The sequence below is a fragment of the Chiloscyllium plagiosum genome, unplaced genomic scaffold (genome assembly GCF_037043375.1).
Source record: "Chiloscyllium plagiosum isolate Xiang-an unplaced genomic scaffold, Cpla_swu_hap1 HiC_scaffold_4, whole genome shotgun sequence".
Lineage (NCBI taxonomy): Eukaryota > Metazoa > Chordata > Chondrichthyes > Orectolobiformes > Hemiscylliidae > Chiloscyllium > Chiloscyllium plagiosum.
Window position 1 is genome coordinate 145,982,628 of NW_028270142.1, and position 22,206 is coordinate 146,004,833.

General features: G+C 43.5%; 1 protein-coding gene across 6 annotated transcripts in view; it reads left to right on the top strand.

Annotated features, from left to right (window-relative positions):
* ankrd29 (ankyrin repeat domain 29) overlaps positions 1–22,206 on the top strand; it is a 110,361-nt gene that overhangs the window by 34,126 nt on the left and 54,029 nt on the right. For 4 of the 6 annotated variants that reach the window (XM_043687599.2, XM_043687600.2, XM_087986764.1 and 1 more), the window contains exons 2-5: positions 14,730–14,840; positions 15,063–15,161; positions 17,208–17,306; positions 18,572–18,670. In XM_043687599.2, the coding sequence (XP_043543534.1) occupies positions 14,730–14,840; positions 15,063–15,161; positions 17,208–17,306; positions 18,572–18,670 (408 nt within the window). The remainder of the gene's footprint in view (positions 1–14,729; positions 14,841–15,062; positions 15,162–17,207; positions 17,307–18,571; positions 18,671–22,206) is intronic. The other 2 variants (XM_087986765.1, XM_043687602.2) reach the window with 1 other exon arrangement.

The window sequence follows — 22,206 nt, forward strand, 5'->3', positions numbered from 1 at the left end:
CTATAAAAGTTGGCAAGGGTATTTGCCGTCATGGCAAATTTCCTCAACTGCCTGAGGAAGAAGAGACATTGTTGTGCCTTTGTAACCAGTGCGTCCACATGAAGAGTCCAAGAAAGCTTGTTGTGGATGACCACTCCCAGGATCTTGACACTCTCCACTCATTTCACCTCTGTGCTGTTAATGTGTAGGGGGGGCATGAGTAACATCCCACCATATTTGTTACATGTACTGAGGTAAGTGAAAAGTATTGTTTTACATGTTAACCAGACCAATCATACCTTCTATTAGTACATCAGGATACTGCATTAGAATGCAGAATATAGTGTTACAGCTACAGAGAAGGTCAAGGAAAGATCAATTCTAATATATGAAAAGTCCGATCATAAATCTGATAACATCTTGGTCTTAATGCCACTTTCCTGCACATTTCCGTATGACCCTTCAATTCATTACTAATTAAAAATCTGTTTATCTCCTCCTTAAATTATTCAGTGTCCTGGTGACCACTGCATTCTAGGGCAGTGAATTCCACAGATTTACAAATACTGAGAGAAAAGTAATTCCTTCTAATCTCTGTTTCAAATCTGCCACCACCTACCCTAAAATCATAGAATCGTAGAATCTCTACAGTGTGCAAACAGGCCCTTTGGCCCAACAAGTCCACACTGACCCTGTGAAGAGTAACCCACCCAGACCTATTCCCCCTACCCTATATTTGCTCCCGACTAATGCACCTAACCCACACATCCCCAAACACTATGGGGAATTTAGCATGTCCAATTCACCTAACCTGCACGTTTTGGACTGCGGGAGGGAACCAGAGCACCCGGAGGAAACCCACACAGACATTGGAGAATGTGCAAACTCCACACAGACAGTCGCCTGAGGCTGGTCTCATTCTAGATTGCCCCTTATGGGGAAACATCCTCTCGACATCTTTTATCTGTCTTTTATACCTCAATTAGATGCTTCCAGTTCTTCTAAACCCTAGTGGGTATTTCTGAAGATAGGCAGGCCACCAATATTCATTTCAAATCCATTGACTCCCACATTACCTATGCCTTCTTACGCCCTGCTTTCTGTAAGGACTCCAATCCATGTTCCCAATTCCTCCATCTCTGTCACATCTGTTCTGAATATTCCACCTTCTCGGGGAGCTTCAGACCTGTCCACCTTTTTCCTCAACCAAAGATTCCCTGCCATTGTGGTTGACAGGACCCTTAGTCATGTCAATACATTTCCCGCACTTCTGCCCTCATCGCTCCCCTTTCCAACTACAAACTGGACCTCACCTTTCACCTCACCAACCTCTATAACCAAAGGATTGTAAGCCACCATTTCCTCCACCTCCAGTGGAACCCTTATTCCTGACATGTATTCCCCTCCCCCTCTTGTCAGAATTCTACAGGGACCATTCGCTTTGTGACACTCTGGATCACTCCTCCACACTCAACACCTCCGTTCATCCCTACGGAAATTTCTCATGCAATCATAGAATGTGCAACCCTTGCCATTTATTCCCCTCCACCACCACCCCCAACTCCCACTCCTTGCTATCCAAGGCCCCAGATCCTTGAAAGTGAACTAGTGATTTGCCACTTCACTCAATCTAATGTACTGTATTCGCCGCTCACAGTGTGTCTCCTCTGCATTGGGTGACATACTAGAGACTTGGTGACCATTTTGCCGAGGACCTACGTTCTCTCTGTTGAAATCAGCCTGCACGACTGTGTTCCCATGCCAACATTTCTGTCTTGGGCTTGCTGCAGTGCTCCAGTGAGGCTTATCACAAAGTGGTGTAACCGCATCTCATCATCCGCTTGGATACAGAACAGCCGTAAGAATTCAATATCACATTTAATAATTTTAAAACATGAACAATTCCTTCCATGTTTATTACCCACCTCCACACCACAGGTTCTATCACGACAGAGTAGCTTTCAGCACAGCCAACTATTTTCACCCACTCATAGCTCCCATTATCATCTATTTAGCTTCTGTTCTTCCCTGGCTTAATACCAACAATCTCTTTCCTGCCTACCTTTTTCTCAGGTATATCCTTGGTACTTCCAAGCCATTTTTTTCATCATTACTTCCTGTGGGACTTGGAGAATTGTGACATCTGTCGTTTGCTTAATTTGGGGAAGACACGGCTTTACTGATTGATGGCCATAAAAACATAGAAAATAGGAGCAGGATTAGGCCATTCAGCCCTTCAAGCCTGCTTCGCCATTCATTATGATCATGGCTGATCATCCAACTCAATAGGAAGAAGGGCTAATGCCCGAAACGTCGATTCTCCTGTTCCCTAGATGCTGCCTGACCTGCTGCGCTTTTCCAGCAACACATTTCCATCATCCAACTCAATAGTCTGTTCTTGATTTTCATCGCTTTGATCCCTTTAGCTGCAAGTGCTATAGCCAACCTCCTTCTTAAAATGTTTTGGTCACGATTCTGGTTGTGAATTCCACAGGCTCACTTCTCCTAAGCTGAAGAAATTATTTCCTCATCTCAGTCCTAATGTTCTACCCCATATCCTTAAACTGTGACCCCTGCTTCTGGACTATCCATTCTTCCTGAATCTAACCTGTCTGATAACTGTTAGAATTCCATGGGTTTCTATCAGAATCCCCCTCATTTGTCTGAATTTCAACAAATATAATCCTAACTGATTCAACCATTCCCCTACATCAGTCCTGCCATCCCAGGAGCCAGTCTGGTAAACTTCCACTGCCCTCCCTCCATAGCAAGAACATCCTTCCTCAGATAAGAAGATCAAAACTACACACAATTCTCTAGGTGTGGTCTCACCAAGGCCATTTATAATAACAGCAAGAGATACCTGATCCTGTGCTCAAATCCTGTCACTAGGAAGGCCAACATACCATTTGCCTTCTTGACCACTTACTGCACCTGCATTTTATCTTCAGGGACTGATGCATGAGGACTCCTATTCCTGTCTCACAATTTATAGCCATTCAGAGTACAATCCATCTTCCTTTTTTTTCTCCCAACATGGATAACTTCACTTTATCCACATTATGCTACATCTACCATGCATTTGCCCACTCAGTCATCTTCTCCAAATCACCGTGGGCACACTGGTTAGCACTGCTGCCTCACAGCGCCAGAGACCCGGGTTCAGTTCCCGCCTCAGGCGACTGTCTGTGTGGAGTTTGCACATTCTCCCCGTGTCTCCGTGGGCTTCCTCTCACAGTCCAAAACATGTGCGGGTTAGTTGAATTGGCCATGCTAAATTGCCCGTAGTGTTAGGTGAAGAGGTAAATGTAGGGGGGTGGGTTGTGCTTCGGTGGGTTGGTGTGGACTTGTTGGGCCGAAGGGCCTGTTTCCATACTGTAAATAATCTAAAAATCACACAATACCAGGTTATAGTCCAACAGGTTTAATTGGAAGCACACTAGCTTTCGGAGCGACGCTCCTTCATCAGGTCGCTCCGAAAGCTAGTGTGCTTCCAATTAAATCTGTTGGACTATAACCTGGTGTTGTGTGATTTTTAACTTTGTACACCCCAGTCCAACACCGGCATCTCCAAATCGTAAATAATCTAATCTAATCTAACAATGAAGCATCTCTGCATCCTTCTTACAGCTGACCCTCCCACCAGGGTTTGAGACAGCTGCACATTTGGAGATATGCATTTAGGTTCCTCATCTAAATCATTAATTTATATCGTGAATTGCTGGGGTCCTTGCACTGATTGCTGCAGTACCCCACTGGTCACTGCCTACTATATGGAAACATAGAACATAGAACATAGAAGAATACAGCGCAGTACAGGCCCTTCGGCCCTCGATGTTGCGCCGATCCAAGCCCACCTAACCTACACTAGCCCACTATCCTCCATATGCCTATCCAATGCCCGCTTAAATGCCCATAATGAGGGAGAGTCCACCACTGCTACTGGCAGGGCATTCCATGAACTCACGACTCGCTGAGCAAAGAACCTACCCCTAACATCTGTCCTATACCTACCCCCCCTTAATTTAAAGCTATGCCCCCTTGTAATACCCGACTCCATACGTGGAAAAAGATTCTCTCTGTCGACCCTATCTAAACCCCTAATCATCTTATACACCTCTATCAAGTCACCCCTAAACCTTCTTTTCTCCAATGAAAACAACCCCAAGTGCCTCAGCCTTTCCTCATACGATCTTCCTACCATACCAGGCAATATCCTGGTAAACCTCCTCTGCACCCGTTCCAGTGCCTCCACATCCTTCCTATAGTATGGCGACCAAAACTGCACACAATACTCCAGATGTGGCCGCACCAGAGTCTTATACAACTGCAACATGACCTCAGTACTCCGGAACTCAATTCCTCTACCAATAAAAGCCAGTACGCCATATGCCTTCTTCACCGCACTATTTACCTGGGTGGCAACTTTCAAAGATTTGTGTACATGGACACCAAGATCCCTCTGCTCATCCACACTACCAAGTATCCGACCATTAGCCCAGTACCCCATCTTTTTATTACTCTTACCAAAGTGAATCACCTCACACTTAGCTACATTGAACTCCATTTGCCACCTTTCTGCCCAGTTCTGCAGCTTATCTATATCCCACTGTAACCTGCCACATCCTTCCTCACTGTCTACAACTCCTCCGACTTTCGTATCATCCACAAACTTACTCACCCAACCTTCTAACCCCTCCTCCAGGTCATTTATAAAAATGACAAACAGCAATGGTCCCAAAACAGATCCTTGCGGAACACCGCTAGTGACGGCACTCCAAGATGAACATTTGCCATCAACTACTACCCTCTGTCTTCTTCCAGCCAGCCAACTCCTAATCCAAACCTCCAACTCACCCTCAATGCCATACCTCCGTATTTTTTGCAGTAGTCTACCATGGGGAACCTTATCAAACGCCTTACTAAAATCCATATACACCACATCTACCGCTTTCCCCTCGTCCACCTTCTTAGTCACCTTCTCAAAGAATTCAATACGGTTTGTGAGGCACGACCTGCCCTTCACAAAACCATGCTGACTATCCTTGATCACATTATCCCTATCCAGATGTTCATAAATCCTATCCCTTACAATTCTCTCTCAGATTTTGCCCACAACAGAAGTGAGACTCACTGGCCTATAGTTACTAGGGTTATCCCTACTCCCCTTCTTGAACAAGGGAACCACATTTGCTAGCCTCCAATCTTCTGGCACTACTCCTGTAAAAGACTATTTATTCCCTCTCTTTGTTTCCTGTTTGCCAACCAATTTTCTATCTGTCTCAATACATTACTCCAATCCCACATACTTTAATTTTAAACACTAATCACTTTTATAAAATTTAATTGACAGCCTTCTGAAAGTTCAACTAAATCACATTTACTGGCTTCCCCTCTACGAATTACACCTTTGAAGAGTTTCAGTAGATTCGTCAAGAATGATTTCCTTTCGTAAATCCATTCTGATACTGTCCAAACCTGGCATTCTTTTCCATATTAAATCTTTTTTAATTAATTTGAACATTTTCACTCTTATAGATGTTAGGCTAACTGGTCTATAATTCCTGTTTCATAGAGATGTACAGCACGGAAACAGACCCTTTGGTCCAACCTGTCCATGCCGACCAGATATCCCAACCCAATCTAGTCCCACCTGCCAGCACCCGGGCCATATCCCTCCAAGCCCTTCATATTCGTATACCCATCCAGATGCCTTTTAAATATTGCAATTGTACCAGCCTCCACCACATCCTCTGGCAGCTCATTCCAAACACGTACTATCCTCTGCGTGAAAAAGTTGCCCCTTAGTTCTCTTTTATTTCTTTCCTCTCTCAGCCTAAACCTATGCCCTCTAGTTATGGACTCACTCACCCCGGGGAAAAGACTTTGTTTATTTATCATATCCTTGCCTCCCAAGATTTTATAAACCTCCATAAGGTCACCCCTCAGCCTCCGACCCTCCAGAGAAAACAGCCCCAGCCTGTTCAGCCTCTCCTGATAGCTCAAATCTTCCAACCCTGGTAACATCCTTGTAAATCTTTTCTGAACTCTTTCAAGTTTCACAACATCTTTCCGATAGGAAGGAGACCAGAATTGCACATAGTATTCCAAAAGTGGCCTAACCAATGTCCTGTACAGCCACAACATGACCTCCCAACTCCTGTACTCAATACTCTGGCCAATAAAGGAAAGTATACCAAACGCCATCTTCACTATCCTATCGACCTGCGACTCCACTTTCATTGTTTTTCTCCCTGCCTCCCTTTTCAAATAGAAAGGTTACGCTTAGCTACCGTCCAATTTGTAGGAACTGTTCCAGACTCTTCAGAATCTTTAGAGGTGACCCCACTAATCCAAGGCCACTTTCTCAAATACAGTGGGATGTAGATTATCAGGGCCTGCGGATTTATCTGCCTCTAATCCCATCAATTTCCCTACTTTCCATGCGAAAAGAGATCAAAAGTTCCTTGACCAAGGGTCTCAACAACAAGACCAATTTTTTGCATTCACTTGGGGGATGTGGGCATCAATGACTGGATCAACATTTATTACTTATCTTCATTTGACCTTGTGAAGGTGGTAGTAAGTCACCTTTTTGAACTGCTGTAGTCCATATGCTGTGGGTAGACCCACAATGTCCTTAGGGAGGCAGCTCCAGGATTTTGACTCAGTGATACTGAAGGAACAGTGATATATTTCCAAGTCAGAATGGTGAGCAGCTTGGAGGGGAACTTGCAGGTGATGGTGTTCCCACGTATCATAGAACATACGACATAGAACATTACAGTGCAGTACAGGCCCTTCGGCCCTTGATGTTGCATCGACCTGTGAAATTAATCTGATGTCCATCTAACCTACACCATTCCATTATTTTCCCTATGTATGGCCAATGCCCATTTAAATGCCCTTAAGGTCGGTGAGTCTACTACTGTTACAGGCAGGCTGTTCCTTGCCTCTACAACTCTCTGAGTGAAGAAACCACCCTGATATCTGTCCTAAATCTATCACCCCTCAATTTAAAGCTATGTCATGTTATCCTTCACCATCCAGGGAAAAAGGCTCTCACTGTCCACTCTATCCAACCCTCTGATTATCTTATACATCTCGATTAGGTCACCTCTCAATCTTCTTCTCTCCATTGAAAATAGCCTTAGTTCCCTTAAGCTTTCCTCGTAAGACCTTCCTTCCATACCAGGCAACATCCCAGTAAATCTTCTCAACCCTTTCCAAAGCTTCCACATCCTTCATACAATGCGGTGACCAGAACTGCACGCAATACTCCAGATGTGACTTTGCTAGTCTCTTGTACAGCTGAAGCATGACCTCGTGGCTCCGAAACTCAATACTCCTACCAATAAATGCTAAAACACCATATGCCTTCTTAACAATCCTGTCAACCTGGTGGCAACTTTCAGGGTTTTATGCACCAGTTCTCTCTGTTATACTGCCAAGAATTATACCATTAGCCCAGTACTCCTGCACACATTGAACAGAAACTGACCCATCTAACTATTATAGTATTCCCAGTCAATATTGGGGAAGTTAAGGGGACCTATCGAGAATCATCTTTGCTATCCTTTCCTCTACATCCCTGGAACAATTCAGAGGCCAGTAGAAAACTCCTAACAGGGTGACCTCTCCTTTCCTATTTCTAACCTCAGCCCAAACGACTGATGAGGAGTGGATGAGTCGTCAAACATTCTCTCAGCTGCTGTAATACTACTCTTGATTAATAATGCCCCCCCCCCCCCCCCCCCACCTTTTACCATCGTCTCTCTTCTTGCTGAAGCATCGAAATTCCGGAATCTGCAACTATTCCTGTCCCTCCTCTAGCCATGTCTCTGAAATCCCAAGTACCAACCCACGCTGCAAGTTCATCTACCTTCTTTGATGCCAGGAGCATCCGGAATTACACGCATTTCAAACCAATACCCTGATTGCCCGTGTCGTCTCGCGACCTTTGTAAACCTATCCCTGATCTCATTGCCCTCAACCTCCTGTACACTGGAACTACAATTCAGGATCCCATCCCCCGGCTGCATTAGTTTAAAACCCCCAGAAAAGCATTAGCAAATTTCACTCTCCACCCCCCCCCCCCCCCACCCACCCCCCCCCCCCCCCCCCCGCAAGATATTGGTACCGCTCTGGTTCAGGTGGTGACCATCCTGTTTGTAGAGATCCTACCTCTCCCAGAAAGAGTTCCAATCTGCAGCCATGTCCTTCTAGGTAGTACTGGTTTGAGGTTTAGAAGGTGTTGAATAATGGTGAATTTTTGTATACCACTATGCTGGCATGCTGCTGAGTCTGTACTGGAATAGGACATATCCAGGTTGGTGATGGCAGTGTTTTGGATATTCTGTAAGAAATTATTCTGTGTATGACAAATATAAGGGTGCTTAACTAGTCTGTGAGACAGCTCTCCAAGTTTGGCACTGGCCCCCAAAGAGTTGCTCAGCATGGAAACAGAGCCTTCAGTCCAACCCTTTGTTCATGCTGACCAGATATCCTAAATTCGTCTAATCCCATTTGCCAGCATTCGGCCCATATTTCTCTAAAATGTTTCTATGTATGTACCAATTCCGATGCCTTTTAAATGTTGTAATTGTACTAGCCTCCGCCACTTCTGGCAGCTCATTCCATACATTCTCCACCTTCTGTGTGAAAAGGTTGCTACTTAGGTCCCTTTAAATCTTTTCCCTCACACCTTAAACCTATGCCTTATAGTTTTGAACTCCCTTTCCCTGGAAAAATGACCTCGTCTATTTACCCTATCCATGCCCCTCATGATTTTATAAACATCTATAAGGTCACCCCTCAGCCTCCAATGCTCCAGTAAAAATAGCTTCAGCCTATTCAGCCTCTCCCTATAGCTTAAACACTCCAACCCAGCAACATTATGGTAAATAATTTATGAACATTTCAAGTTTAATAACATCTTTCCTATACAGGGAGACCAGAATTGAATGCAATATTCTAAAAGTGGCCCAACCAATGCCCTGTACAGCAATGACATGACATGCAATTCCTGTACTCAATGAAGTGACCAACAAAATGCCTTCTTCACTACCCTATCTACCTGTGACTCTATTTGCAAGAAACTGTGAACCTGCACTCCTAGGTCTCTTTGTTCGGCAACACTCCCAAAGACCCTACTATTAAGTGTATAAGTCCTGCCCTAACTTGCCTTACCAAAATGCAACACCCAGATTTATCTAAATTAAACTCCATCTGCCACTCCTTGGCCCATCAGCCCATGTGATCAATGTCCCTTGTACTCTGAGATTACCTCTTCCACCATCCACTACATCACCAATTTTGCTGTCAGCTGCAAACGTATTAGCTATTCCTCCTATATTTGTATCCAAATCATTTATATAAATGATAAAAAGCAATGGACCCAACACCAATCCTTGCAGCACACTACTGGTCATAGACCTCCAGTCTGAAAAACAACCCTCCACCACAACCCTCTGTTTCCTACCTTCTAGCCAATTTTGTATCCAAATGGCTAGTTCTCCCTGGATTCCATGTGATCTCACCTTAAAAATCAATCTACCATGTGAAACCTTGTTGAACACCTTTCTGAAGTCCATATTGACAATGTCCACCACTCTGCCTTCCTCAGTTTTTTTGTCATTTCTTCAAAAAACTCTATCAAATTAGTGAGACACTATTTCATACACAAGTCATGTTGACTAATTAGTCCTCACCTTTCCAAATACATGTACAGTAAATGCTGTCCCACAGAATCCACTTACATAAGGCTCACTGGTCTATAGTTCCCTGGCTCTTCCTTACCATTTTTTAAATAATGGCACCACATTAGCCACACTGTAATATTTCCAGCACTTCACCCATAACTATCTCAGCAAGGGGCCCAGCCATCACTTTCCTAGCTTCCCACAAAGTTCTGGCATATCCCAGGGATTTATCCACCTTGGTCTGTTTTAAGACGCCCTACACCACCACCTCTGTAACATCTTCAAGGTATCAAGATGTCACTCTTTTAGATTACATTACAGTGTGGAAACAGGCCCTTCGGTCCAACAAGTCCACACCGACCCGCCGAAGCGTAACCCACCCATGCCCCTACATTTACCCCTTACCGAACACTACGGGCAATTTAGCATGGCCAATTCACCTGACCTGCACATTTTTGGACTGTGGGAGGAAACCAGAGCACCCGGAGGAAACCCACGCAGACACGGGGAGAACGTGCAAACTCCACACAGTCAGTCACCTGAGGCGGGAATTGAACCCGGGTCTCTGGCGCTGTGAGGCAGCAGTGCTGACCACTGTGCCACCGTGCCGCCCACGGTGATTTGGAGAAGATGACTGAGTGGGCAAATGTTAGTAAGGACAATTTTGCAGGTTCAATATGGCTGAGTTTGATGTTGTTGTTTCCAGTGCCTAGGCCATTTCAGAGTGCTGTGGGCATGGAATCACCTGTAGGCAGATCAGGTAAGGTTGGCAGATTTCCTTCCCTAAATGAATTGGTATATTTGCAGTTTCAGTTGAGGAGTGCATGTGCTCCATGATAGGCTGAAGAGTACTAATTCCATTTTTAAAGGTATATGCAAATTGAAAGTGGAATCTACCAGAGAATCCTATTTTAGAACAACAGCAGCAATTTGATTTTACATATAGCACTTTTAATATAAGAAAAGTCCAAATCCTTTGTAATGAAATTTGTCGATGCTATGAGGCAACAAGACAAGATTAGCAAACAGCTTTAGATTAGATTTTTGCCCGTTTGGGAATTGAAAATCTCTTAATTAGTGGTTATCTAAATTTTATATAAATGATTTGGATGTGGCACTAGTTGCAATATTTCCAAATTTTCTAATGACACTGAACTGGATGCATTTGAGAAGGATGCACTTGAGAAGGACAACATTAAAATTGGAAGCCCACATGAGCTCCCCAAATGTTATTTGCTCCACATTCAGCTCACTTACTGGGAGATGTAAATCTAGTAATTATTCTTTTTTTTGTTACTTCCCTCTCATGCTTCAAGATTCCCCTTAAAACCTTTATCTTTGACCAAGCTTTTGATCATATGTTCCAATATTGACTTGAGTGATTGACATACTTTAGATGTGTTTTGGGAGTAGACTATCTTGACGACACAATATAATGGCAAATTGTTGATTTTGTATTGTACAATGTGCTCAAAGACAGAGGAATTGCTGCACTGTATATAGGGTTGCCTTTTACTGCATAAATTTCACCAAAGCTCCTTAGACAGCACCTTCCAAATCCACAACCGCTTCCATCGAGAAGGACAAGGCAAAGTTACATGGGAGCAACACCACCCGAAAGCTTTCCCCAAGCCACATTCCATGTTGTCTTGGTAATATATCGCCTTTTCATCAGTGTCATGTCAAAATCCTGGAACCTCCCTCTCTAACAGCATTGTGAGACCACCTACAGCAGATGGGGTGTTGTGGTTCAAGAAGGCTGCTTACCACCACTTGCTCAAGCATAACTAGGCAATAAATTAGGCCTAGCTCAGCAATCCCATGAATGAATTTTTAAAAATTAAATTTCTGCCTCATTTGCCCTTTCAAGTGGACATAAAATGGCCCTATTTTGAAGAGGTGAAAGGGAATAATTCATGGTGTCCAAGGCCAATATTTGTCCCTTACTCAACATAATAAAAAATGTTTATCTCCTCATTAATATGTTGTGGTTTGTGGAATCTGGCTATGTTCCTGCTTCCTCTTTCTATTATTCCAACAGTGACCATACTTCACTGGACAGCTGGTTTGTGATACGGAGTGACACTAAAAGATTCAAATCCCACACTAGCTGAGGTTACCATGAAGGACTCTCATTCTCAATTTCCCCCATGCCTGAGGTGTGGTGACCCTTAAGTTAAGCTCACCACTAGTAATCTCCATCTAATGAGAGAGCCGCCTTATGGTTCTCTTGCATTACAAAATCTTTGCTTTCTTTATACTTCAAAAATACTGCCATAATTATGAAGTGCTTTGTAAGTTCTGCAATGCGTAGATGGAAGCAGAACTGGCTTGGTCATAAAGACAGAGAGCACGGTGGTTAGGTGCTTTTTGGAATGGAGATCATTAACTGGTGGTGTTCTGCAAGGATGAATGCTGGGATCTCTGTTTGTAATATATATAAATGGTCTGGAGGAAAATGTAAGTGGTCTAATTTGTAAGTCTAAGGATGATGCCAAAATTGGCAGAGTTGCACATAGTGAGAAGGACTGTCAAAAAATACAGCTGGATAGATAGATTGCAAATTTGGGCAAAGAAATGGCGGATGAAGTTTAAACCAGAAAATTTGCAAAGTGATGCGTTTTGGAAGATCAAATTCAGGCAAATTATGTGGCAAGTGGCAGAACCTTTCAGAGCATTAACATACAGAGAGATTTGGGCGTACAAGTCCACAGGTCCCTAAAAGTGGCAACACAGGTGATCAAGAAGGCATACTTGCCAAGAAGGCATAATTTGCCAAGAAGTTGGCAAATTATGTTACATGTGTCCAAAACTTTACTTAGGCTACATTTGGACTGTTGCATTCTGTTCTGGTCGTCACACTACCAGAAGGATGTGGATGTTTTGGAGACGGTGCAAAGAAGGTTTACCAGGATGTCGCCTGGTCTGAAGGGATTTAGTTATGAGGAGTGATTGGATAAATTCGGGTTGTTTTCACTGGAAAGATGGAGGTTGAAGAGCAACCTGATAGAAGTCTACAAAATTATGCGAGGCCTCAAGAGGGTGGATGGTCAGAGGCTTTTCCCCAGGATGGAAAGGTCAACTACAAGATGGCACAGGTTCATGCTAAGAGGAAGAAAGTTTTTAGGGTAGAAGTGCAAGGAAAATGTTTTCAGAGTGGTGAGTGCCTGGAACGCACTGGTTGGAGCAGGCACATTTAACAATGTCTAAGGCATATCTTGATAGACATATAAACGGGAGGCAAACAGACTAATAGAAACAGCTTAGGCAATAAGTAGTGGGTCTAAGTAAGGAATAAGAATTGACACCGGCTTGGTGGGCTGAAGGGCCTGTTCTGGTGCTGTATTTTTTTTTAGATTAGATTACTTACAGTGTGGAAACAGGCCCTTCGGCCCAACAAGTCCACACCGACCCGCCGAAGCGCAACCCACCCATACCCCGACATTTAGCATGGCCAATTCACCTGACCTGCACATCTTTGGACTGTGGGAGGAAACCGGAGCACCCGGAGGAAACCCACGCAGACACGGGGAGAATGTGCAAACTCCACACAGTCAGTTGCCTGAGTCGGGAATTGAACCCAGGTCTCTGGCGCTGTGAGGCAGCAGTGCTAACCACTGTGCCACCGTATTGTAATGTTTTGTAAATTTTACTATTAAGCTATAGTTCTGCCCCTTAGTCTGACCCAAGCATATTACTAACCACAAACATGCTTGGAATACAGAATTTGTGTAACGAATGATCTCGAGATAAAAAAGCAAAACTGAAAATTAGAAGGTAGAGCAGTGGATGTGGTCTACATGGATATTAGCAAGGCGTTTGATAAGGTTCCCCATGGTAGGGGCATTTAGAAAGTAAGGAGGCATGGGATACAGGAAAATTTAGCTGTCTGGCTGAATACAGAATTGACTGGCCCATAGAAGATGGAGGGTGGTAGTAGATGGAAAATATTCAGCATGGATCTCAGCGACCAATGGTGTTCCACAGAGATCGGTTGTGGGACCTCTGCTCTTTGTGATTTTCATAATGACTTAGATGAGGAAGTGGAAAGGTGGGTTAGTCTATTTGCTGATGATCCAAATGTTGGTGGACTGGTAGATAATGTGGAGGGCTGTTGTAGGTTGGAACGGGACATTGACAGGATGCAGAACTGGGCTGATAAGTGGCAGGTTGAGTTAACCTGGAAAAGTGTGAAGTTGTTCATTTTGAAAGGTAAAATTTGAATACAGAATACATGGTTAAAGGCAGGATTATTGGCAGTGTGGAGGAACAGTGCCAATGGATCTTGGGGTCCATGTCCATAGATCCCTAAAAGTTACCACCCAAGTTGATAAGATTGTTAAGAAGGCATAAGGTGTGCTGGCTTTCATTAGTAGGGGGCATTAAGTTTAAGGGCCACAAGATTATGCTGCATCTCTGTAGAGACCTGGTTAGACCCCTCTTGGAATATTGTGTTCAATTCTGGTCGCCTCATTAGAGGAAGGAAATGGAAGCTTTAGAGAGGATGCAGAGGAGATTTACCAGGATGCTGCCTGGACTGGAGGGCATGTTTTATGAAGAAAGGTTGAGGGAGCTTGGGCTTTTCTCACTGGAGCGAAGAAGGATGAGAGGTGACTTGGTAGAGATGTACAAGATAATGAGAGGCATAGAGTGAATAGCCAGAGACTTCTTCCCAGAGTGGAAATGTCTATCATGAGGGGTCATAATTTTAAGGTGATTGGAGGAAGGTTTAGGGGAGATGTCAGAGGTAGGGTCTTTACACAGAGAGTGGGGGGTGTATGGAATGCACTCCTAGCAGTGGGAGTTGAGTCAGATACATTAGGGACCTTTTAAGCAACTCTTGGATAGGCACGTGGATGATTGCAAAATGAAAGGTATGCAGGTTACTTTGATCTTAGAGTAGGATAAAAGGTTGGCACAACATCGAGGGCCAAAGGGCCTGTACTGTACTATACTGTTCAATGTTCTCCACAAAGTGTTTCAGAACCATTTTACATATTTTCAAGATGATATTTCATTACTGAAACAGAAATTGTATTTTTCTAACAGAGAGAAATGCCACTTGCAAATGCGGTATTCTGGACTGCACGAAAAGGAAACGTGACTCTATTGAGGCTACTTTTAAACAGTGGTCGAATGGATGCAGACTGCAAAGACAGTGTATGGTCAATGAATGCATGTCAACAGCAAGTGTATCCCTTTCCCATAATTCATTGTGGTAGGGCTTACAGCAAAGCTTTCACAATTAAAACCAAACCTTTTTTCTGTGTGTAGTTAACTGCATGTGTTGTCAGCTAACTCCATTCAACTCAGCGTGATTAGAATAATTATCCCAACCTGGCATCTGGTTCTTGTTTATCATTAATATTTTCTTCTTGGCAGCTTGGGACCACTGCTCTGATGGTGGCTTCATACTGCAATAATAAGGATTGTGTTCGAGAACTGATCCTGCAAGGAGCAGACATTAATCTCCAAAGAGAGGTAATGTGTAGCAAGCATTACTGTAATGTCTATATCTGAGGACGGCACTATTCACCCAGGAACATATTTAACAACATTGTTTTGATCATTGGCCTAATACAAGTCTTCAAAATTATGAAAGAATTTCAATAAGTTAATGTGGAGTAGATGTATCCAATTTCTTTTGTTTCTTCTGAGGGAAACCAAAATGAGGGCCAAATATATAGGTTAGAGGCTATTAATTCCAATAAGGAGTTCAGGAGAGCCCGCTTTACCAAGAGAGTGGTGAGAATTTTTTTATTTGTTCATGGGATGTGGATTTTGCTTGTTACGCCAGCATTTATTGCCCATCCCTAATTGCATAGGGTTGAAAAATGTGGTGCTGGAAAAACACAGCAGGCCAGGCAGCATCCAAGGGGCAGAAGATTCGACGTTTCGGGCATAAGCCCTTCTTCAGGAATGAGGCTGGTGTGCCGAGCGGGCTGAGATAAAAGGTAGGGGGGAGGGAATTTGGGGAAGGGGCGCTGGGAATACGATAGGTGGAAGGAGGGAAGGGTGAGGGTGATAGGCCGGAGAGGGGTGGGGGTGGAGAGGTCGGGAAGAAGATTGCAGGTGCTGAATCCGGGAGTTGGGACTGAGATAAGGTGGGGGGAGGGGAAATGAGGAAGCTGGAGCAATCTACATTCATCCCGTGTGGTTGGAGTGTTCCGAGGCGGAAGATGAGGCGCTCTTCCACCAGGTGTTGTGTGGTCAGGGTCTAGTGATGGAGGAGGCCAAGGACCTGCATGTCCTTGGCGGAGTGGGAGGGGGAGTTAAAGTGTTCGGCCACGGGGTGGTTGGGTTGGTTGGTCCGGGTGTCCCAGAGGTGTTCCCTGAAACGTTCCGCAAGTAGGCAGAATGCTCTTCTGGGGCAGAGCCTTCCACACACCCACCACTCTCTGGGTGAAGAAGTTTCTCCTCATCTCTGTCCTAAATGGCCTACCTCTTATTTTTAAGCTGTGTCCTCTGGTTCGGGACTCACCCATCAGCGGAAACATGTTTCCTGCCTCCAGAGTGTCCGATCCTTTAACAATCTTATATGTCTCAATCAGATCCCCTCTCAGTCTTCTAAACTCAAGGGTATACAAGCCCAGTCGCTCCAATCTTTCAACATAAGATAGTCCCGCCATTCCAGTAATTGACCTCATGAACCTACGCTGCACTCCCTCAATAGCCAGAATGTCTTTCCTCAAATTTGGAGACCAGAACTGCACACAATACTCCAGGAGCGGTCTCACCAGGGCCCTGTACAGCTGCAGAAGAACCTCTTTGCTTCTATACTCAATCCCTCTTGTTATGAAGGCCAGCATGCTATTAGCCTTCTTCACTACCTGCTGTTCCTGCATGCTTGCTTTCATTTACTGGTGTACAAGAACACCCAGATCTCTTTGTACTGCCCCTTTACCTAAATTGACTCCATTTAGGTAGTATCTAGATTAATTGTCGTGCAATACTACCACTAGGTCATTGCCCACCCCACAACTATAACGAAACTTGCTTCCATTGGGATTGGTTGAGGCAAATATCATATGTGTTTAAAGGGAAACTAGATAAACACATGGGGGAGAAAGGAATAGAGGGAAGTACTGATAGGGTAATGAAATGAGGTAGAAGGAAGCGCAAGTGAAACATGCATCTCAACACAGACTTATGGGGCAAAATAAACCGTTTATATGCTGTAAATTGAGTTCATTTTTTTTGCCACCTTGTTTTTTTTTTAAATTAGGAAAATTGTTCTGGAGTTCTTTCGATTGGCCAGTGTAAGTTTGGTAGAGAATCAGCACAAGTCCTGGTTAATGCCCCATGTAGATCTTACACCAAAGTTATGGCAGCTGATGGAGAAAACTCCATCCAGAAAAATTGTCCAGGAAGTGAGTTAAACCAAGTTAGAAGAAAATATTTGTCAGTGTGAGTTTAAAGAAACATTAACAAGAGTATCATTAAAAGTAACTTAATTAAAGTCTGAAAGAAATTAAGAGCAGTTGCAGATTTATGCTGATTGAATTGATATCCTTCCTTTTCTCCCAGTCAGGTTCCACAGCATTATACTTTGCTGCTCAACAAGGAAACGATACCATTGTGAAATTTCTTTTGGAGTATGGGGCCTCCACTGAACTAGCAACTAAAGTAAGAGAACTTACTGTCTGTAATGAGACTGGAGGCTTTAATCTGCAACATGCCAGTATGGCCCAGGTTGATTTCATATGTGCAATGGCAAGGCAGTTTGAGAAGTGGTTAATGAAACTTGTGGGATCCTGAACTTTATAAATAGAGGCATAGGGTACAAATGTAAGGAAATATTAGTTCAGACTTGAATGTGTTCAATTATGTTCAATTCTGAACACCATACTTCCTTAAGAGAATAAAATGGAATTGGAAAGGAAAAGGTGCAGAACAGATTTCCGAGAATAGTTGTGAGGCTGAGAGATGTCAGTTACTTGAGTAGATTCGCAAATCTAGAATTGTTCTTGTTGAAGAAGATTGAGAGGAGATTAGTTGAAGGTGTCCTAAATCATGAAGGGTACATGGACAAAGTAGACAGGGGTCAATTATTCCCATTGGCAGAAGGAGGATATCAGTTTAGTGTTTGGCAAAAGAACCAGAGGTAACATGAGATAAATGCAGCAAATAGTTAGAATCTGGATTACATTGCTTGAGGGTTTGGGGGAGACAGATGTAATCATGACTTTGGAGAGGGAATTGGATAATTATGTGAAGAGAAAGTATTTTTAAAGATATGGGTAAAAGGATGAGGAAGTGAGATCAATTGAGTTGCTCTCATAGAGAGCTGACATGGATCCAATGACCAAATATGGATTTGTAAAATAAACATTAATGAAGATTGGAGGGAAAATGTCTCCTGTGGCTGGAAGCGTACTGAGCGTAAAGGAAAATGTCTCCTGTGGCTGGAAGCGTACTGAGCGTAAAGGAAAATGTCTCCTGTGGCTGGAAGCATACTGAGCGTAAAGGAAAATGGTTGTTGAAAGCCAATAAGCTCAGTCCTAGGCTGTCACTTCCGGAGTTCCTCACAAAAATGTCCTTTGCACAACCAACTTCAGTTGCTTCACTAAAGATCTTTCCCTTTTGCTGTTTCAATTGGCCTCTGTACTCTTGCATTAGAAAGGGAAAGGTTAGCTTGGTTTCAAACCATGATTGATACCTAGTGACTCTCTTTTGGAAACACATGTCAGGTACACTTGTGGTTGACAGTGCCTACAGTAATAATGTAGCTTATTTTCACTCACTATCAAAATTTAAACATGAAGAATGAATAGTGTTCCAGTGCTTGTCCAGTGTATGTGAGAGTGAGGTTTGAACAAAGAATGAGCATCTTTAGAACATAAAAGAAAATTGATTTATAAAGTAAATTTCCATGTGTTTTTCTTCTGCAGGATGGTGCTACTCCACTTTCAATTGCCAGTCAGTATGGACATATCAAAGTGGTGGATATATTACTCAACAGAAGATGCAATGTTAACATCCAGCTTAAGGTGAGAGCTGGACATGACTATGGAACAATTGAAATTGGAACATGAGTCCTGGACAAATAAACATACATAAAACCTTGGGGAGACTCGAAGAGTGTGGTGCTGGAAAAGCACAGCCAGTCAGGCAGCATCCGGGGAGCAGGAGAATGGATGTTTGAGCATAAGCCCTTCATCAGGAATGAGGCTTGTGGCCCAAGGGGGCTGAGCGATAAATGGATGGTGGTTGGGGCTGTGGGAAAGCTAGCTGGGAATGTGATAGGTAGATGAAGGTGCTAGGTCAGAGAAGGGGGTGGAGCGGATAGGTGGGAAGGAAGATAGTCAGTTAGAACAGTTCAAGAGTATGGTGCAGAGTTGGAAGTTTGAATCTGTGTTATGGACCAGGCCCGACCCCTCAAAACATTTTTAGTAGGTAGCCAAGACAGTAATTTTGCTATTTGTTTCAGATAAAAACTTGATTGAGTTTTTTGAGGAAGTAACAAAGAGGATTGGTGAAGGTAGAGCGGTAGATGTGATCTATACGGATTTCAGTAAGGCATTCGACAAGGTTCCCCATGGGAGACTGATTAGCAAGGTTAGATCTCACTGAGTACAGGGAGAACTAGCCATTTGGATACAGAACTGGCTCAAAGGTAGAAGACCGAGGGTAATGGTGGAGGGTAGTTTTTCAGACTGGAGGCCTGTGACCAGTGGAGTGCCACAAGGATCGGTGCTGGGTCCTCTACTTCTTGTCATTTACATAAATGATTTGGATGCAAGCATAAGAAGTACAGTTAGTAAGTTTGCAGATGATACCAAAATTGAAGGTGTAGTGGTCAGTGAAGAAGGTTACCTCAGATTACAACAGGATCTTGAACAGGATCTGCAATGGGCAGAGAAGTGGCAGATGGAGTTTAATTCAGATAAATGCGAGGTGCTGCATTTTGGGAAAGCAAATCTTAAAAGGACATATACACTTAATGGTAAGGTCCTAGAGTGTGTTGCTGAACAAAGGGACCTTGGGGTGCAGGTTCATAGCTCCTTGAAAGTAGAGTCGCAGGTAGATAGGATAGTGAAGAAGGTGTTTGGTATGCTTTCCTTTATTGGTCAGAGTATTGAGTACAGGATTTGGGAGGTCATGTTGCGGCTGTACAGGACATTAGTTAGCCACTGTTGGAATATTGCGTGCAATTCTGGTCTCCTTCCTACCGGCAAGATGTTGTGAAACTTGAAAGGGTTCAGAAAAGATTTACAAGGATGTTGCCAGGGTTGGAGGATCTGAGCTACAGGGAGAGGCTGAACAGACTGGGGCTGTTTTCCCTGGAGTGTCGGAAGCTGAGGGGTGACCTTATAGAGGTTTACAAAATTATGAGGGGCATGGATAGTGTAAATAGGCAAAGTCTTTTCCCTGGGGTGGGTGAGTCCAGAACTAGAGGCCATAGGTTTAGGGTGAGAGGGGAAAGATATAAAAGAGACCTAAGGGGCAACGTTTTCACGCAGAGGGTGGTGTGTGTATGGAATGAGCTGCCAGAGGAAGTGGTGGAGGCTGGTACAATTGCAACATTTAAGAGGCATTTGGATGGGTATGTGAATAGGAAGGGTTTGGAGGGATATGGGTCGGGTGCCGGCAGATGGGACTAGATTGGGTTGGGATATCTGGTCGGCATGGACGGGTTGGACCGAAGGGTCTGTTTCCATGCTGTACATCTCTATGACTCTATAACTCTAAGTGTATAGTGGTTGTTCCCGAAGTGAATTAGCTGATCTGACTGCCAAGTTTTAAACAAACAGAATTTATTTACAAAATTATGGAATGAAACACAAAATACAGAAAATAGAATACCAGATAACATATCCTATCCGCTCACCTTTGATCATATCATTTTCTTTTCAAAGACATGAAAGCCTTAGACAGAAAGCATTATCTGTTAGGGGTAAACAAAAAGGACCTCAATAAACCTTTCAATGGCATTACAAATTGAATGGCTGTAACAACAGGTTCCATCTAAACAGTCTGGTATTTTTGTCCTTAAATTTGTCCATAAATTTCAATGGATTTTGATCAGTGTATACAATTGTCTCAGATGTGCTGCTGGTAATATAAACACAGAAATGTTGTAGTGCCAACACCAAGCTCAAAGTCTCTTTCTCAACTGTTGAATATTTCTGCTAATGAACATTACACTTCCTGGAGAAATACCTGATAGGTCTTTCTATCTTCTTGTCATCTTTCTTCAGGAGCACAGCACCAATACCCACATCACTTGCATTGATAGTCACCTTGAAAGGCTTTGTGTAATCAGATGTGGTGAATTCCAGGACAGTGGTTAATCACAGTCTTCAGGCTGTCAAATGCCTTCTGACAGTCTGCTGTCCACTGAAACTTTTTGCCTTTTTTTAGCAATTCAATGAGTGGAGCAGCCACAAACTTTTGATAAAATCCATTCTATCCCAGGAATCGTAGTACTGCTCTTTTTGTCGATGGCATGGGAAATTCCCCAATTACTGTTATTTTTGCATCCTGTGGGGCCATTTGTCCATGTCCAATAACATGGCCCAGGAAGATGACCTGGTCTGTGGCAAATTCACTTTTAGCTAGGTTTACCACCAAGCCTGCCTTCCGAAGTTGATTGAACAAGTCAGATAAATGCTGTAAACGTCCTTCCACGTGTGACTAAAAATCACCAGTTCTTTGATATACACAACATAGTTGGGTAATCCAGCAATGACCTTATTGGTTAATCTCTGAAATGTGGCCAGAGTGTTTGCTGTACCAAATGACATGACTTTAAACTGAAACAGTCCATTTGGCATTACATATGCCGAAACTGCCTTTGCTCTTTCTGACAAAGGTACTTGCCAGTAGCCTCTGAGCAAATCCAACATAGAAATGTAAGTTGCTTCTCCCACTTCTTCAACATAGTCTTCCAACTGCAGAATTGGAATTGGAATTGCATTAGTCTTTGTAATTGCATTGATTTTTGTGATAGTCCACACACAACTGTTGGGTACCATCTGGCTTTGGCACCATGATTATGGGTGAGCTCCAGTCACTATAACTTACTTCGACTATGTAGTCTTGGAGCATTCTCTCTCTCTCCTTATGAACCTGTGCCAACATTAGAGGGTTATGCCTATAAGGATATTGCTTAATTAGAACAGCATCTCCTATATCTACATCATGCTCAATTAAGTTAGTACATCATAGTTTGTTTCCGCATATCTCCCCATGTGATAGTAATATCTCTTTCAGGTCATTTTGATCTTTCTCAGAAAGCTAATTCAATAATTTCAATAATTGTGGGCGGCACAGTGCCTCACAGCACCAGGGACCCGGGTTCAATTCCTGCCTCGGGCAACTGTCTGTATGGAGTTTGCACATTCTCCCAGTGTCTGTGTGGGTTTCCTCTGGGTGTTCTGGTTTGCTCCCACAGTCCAAAGATGTGCAGGTTAGGTGAATTGGCCGTGCTAAATTGCCCGTAGTGTTAGGTAAGGGGTAAATGTAGGGGAATGGGTCTGGGTGGGTTGCTCATCGGAAGGTCGGTGTGGACTTGTTGGGCCGA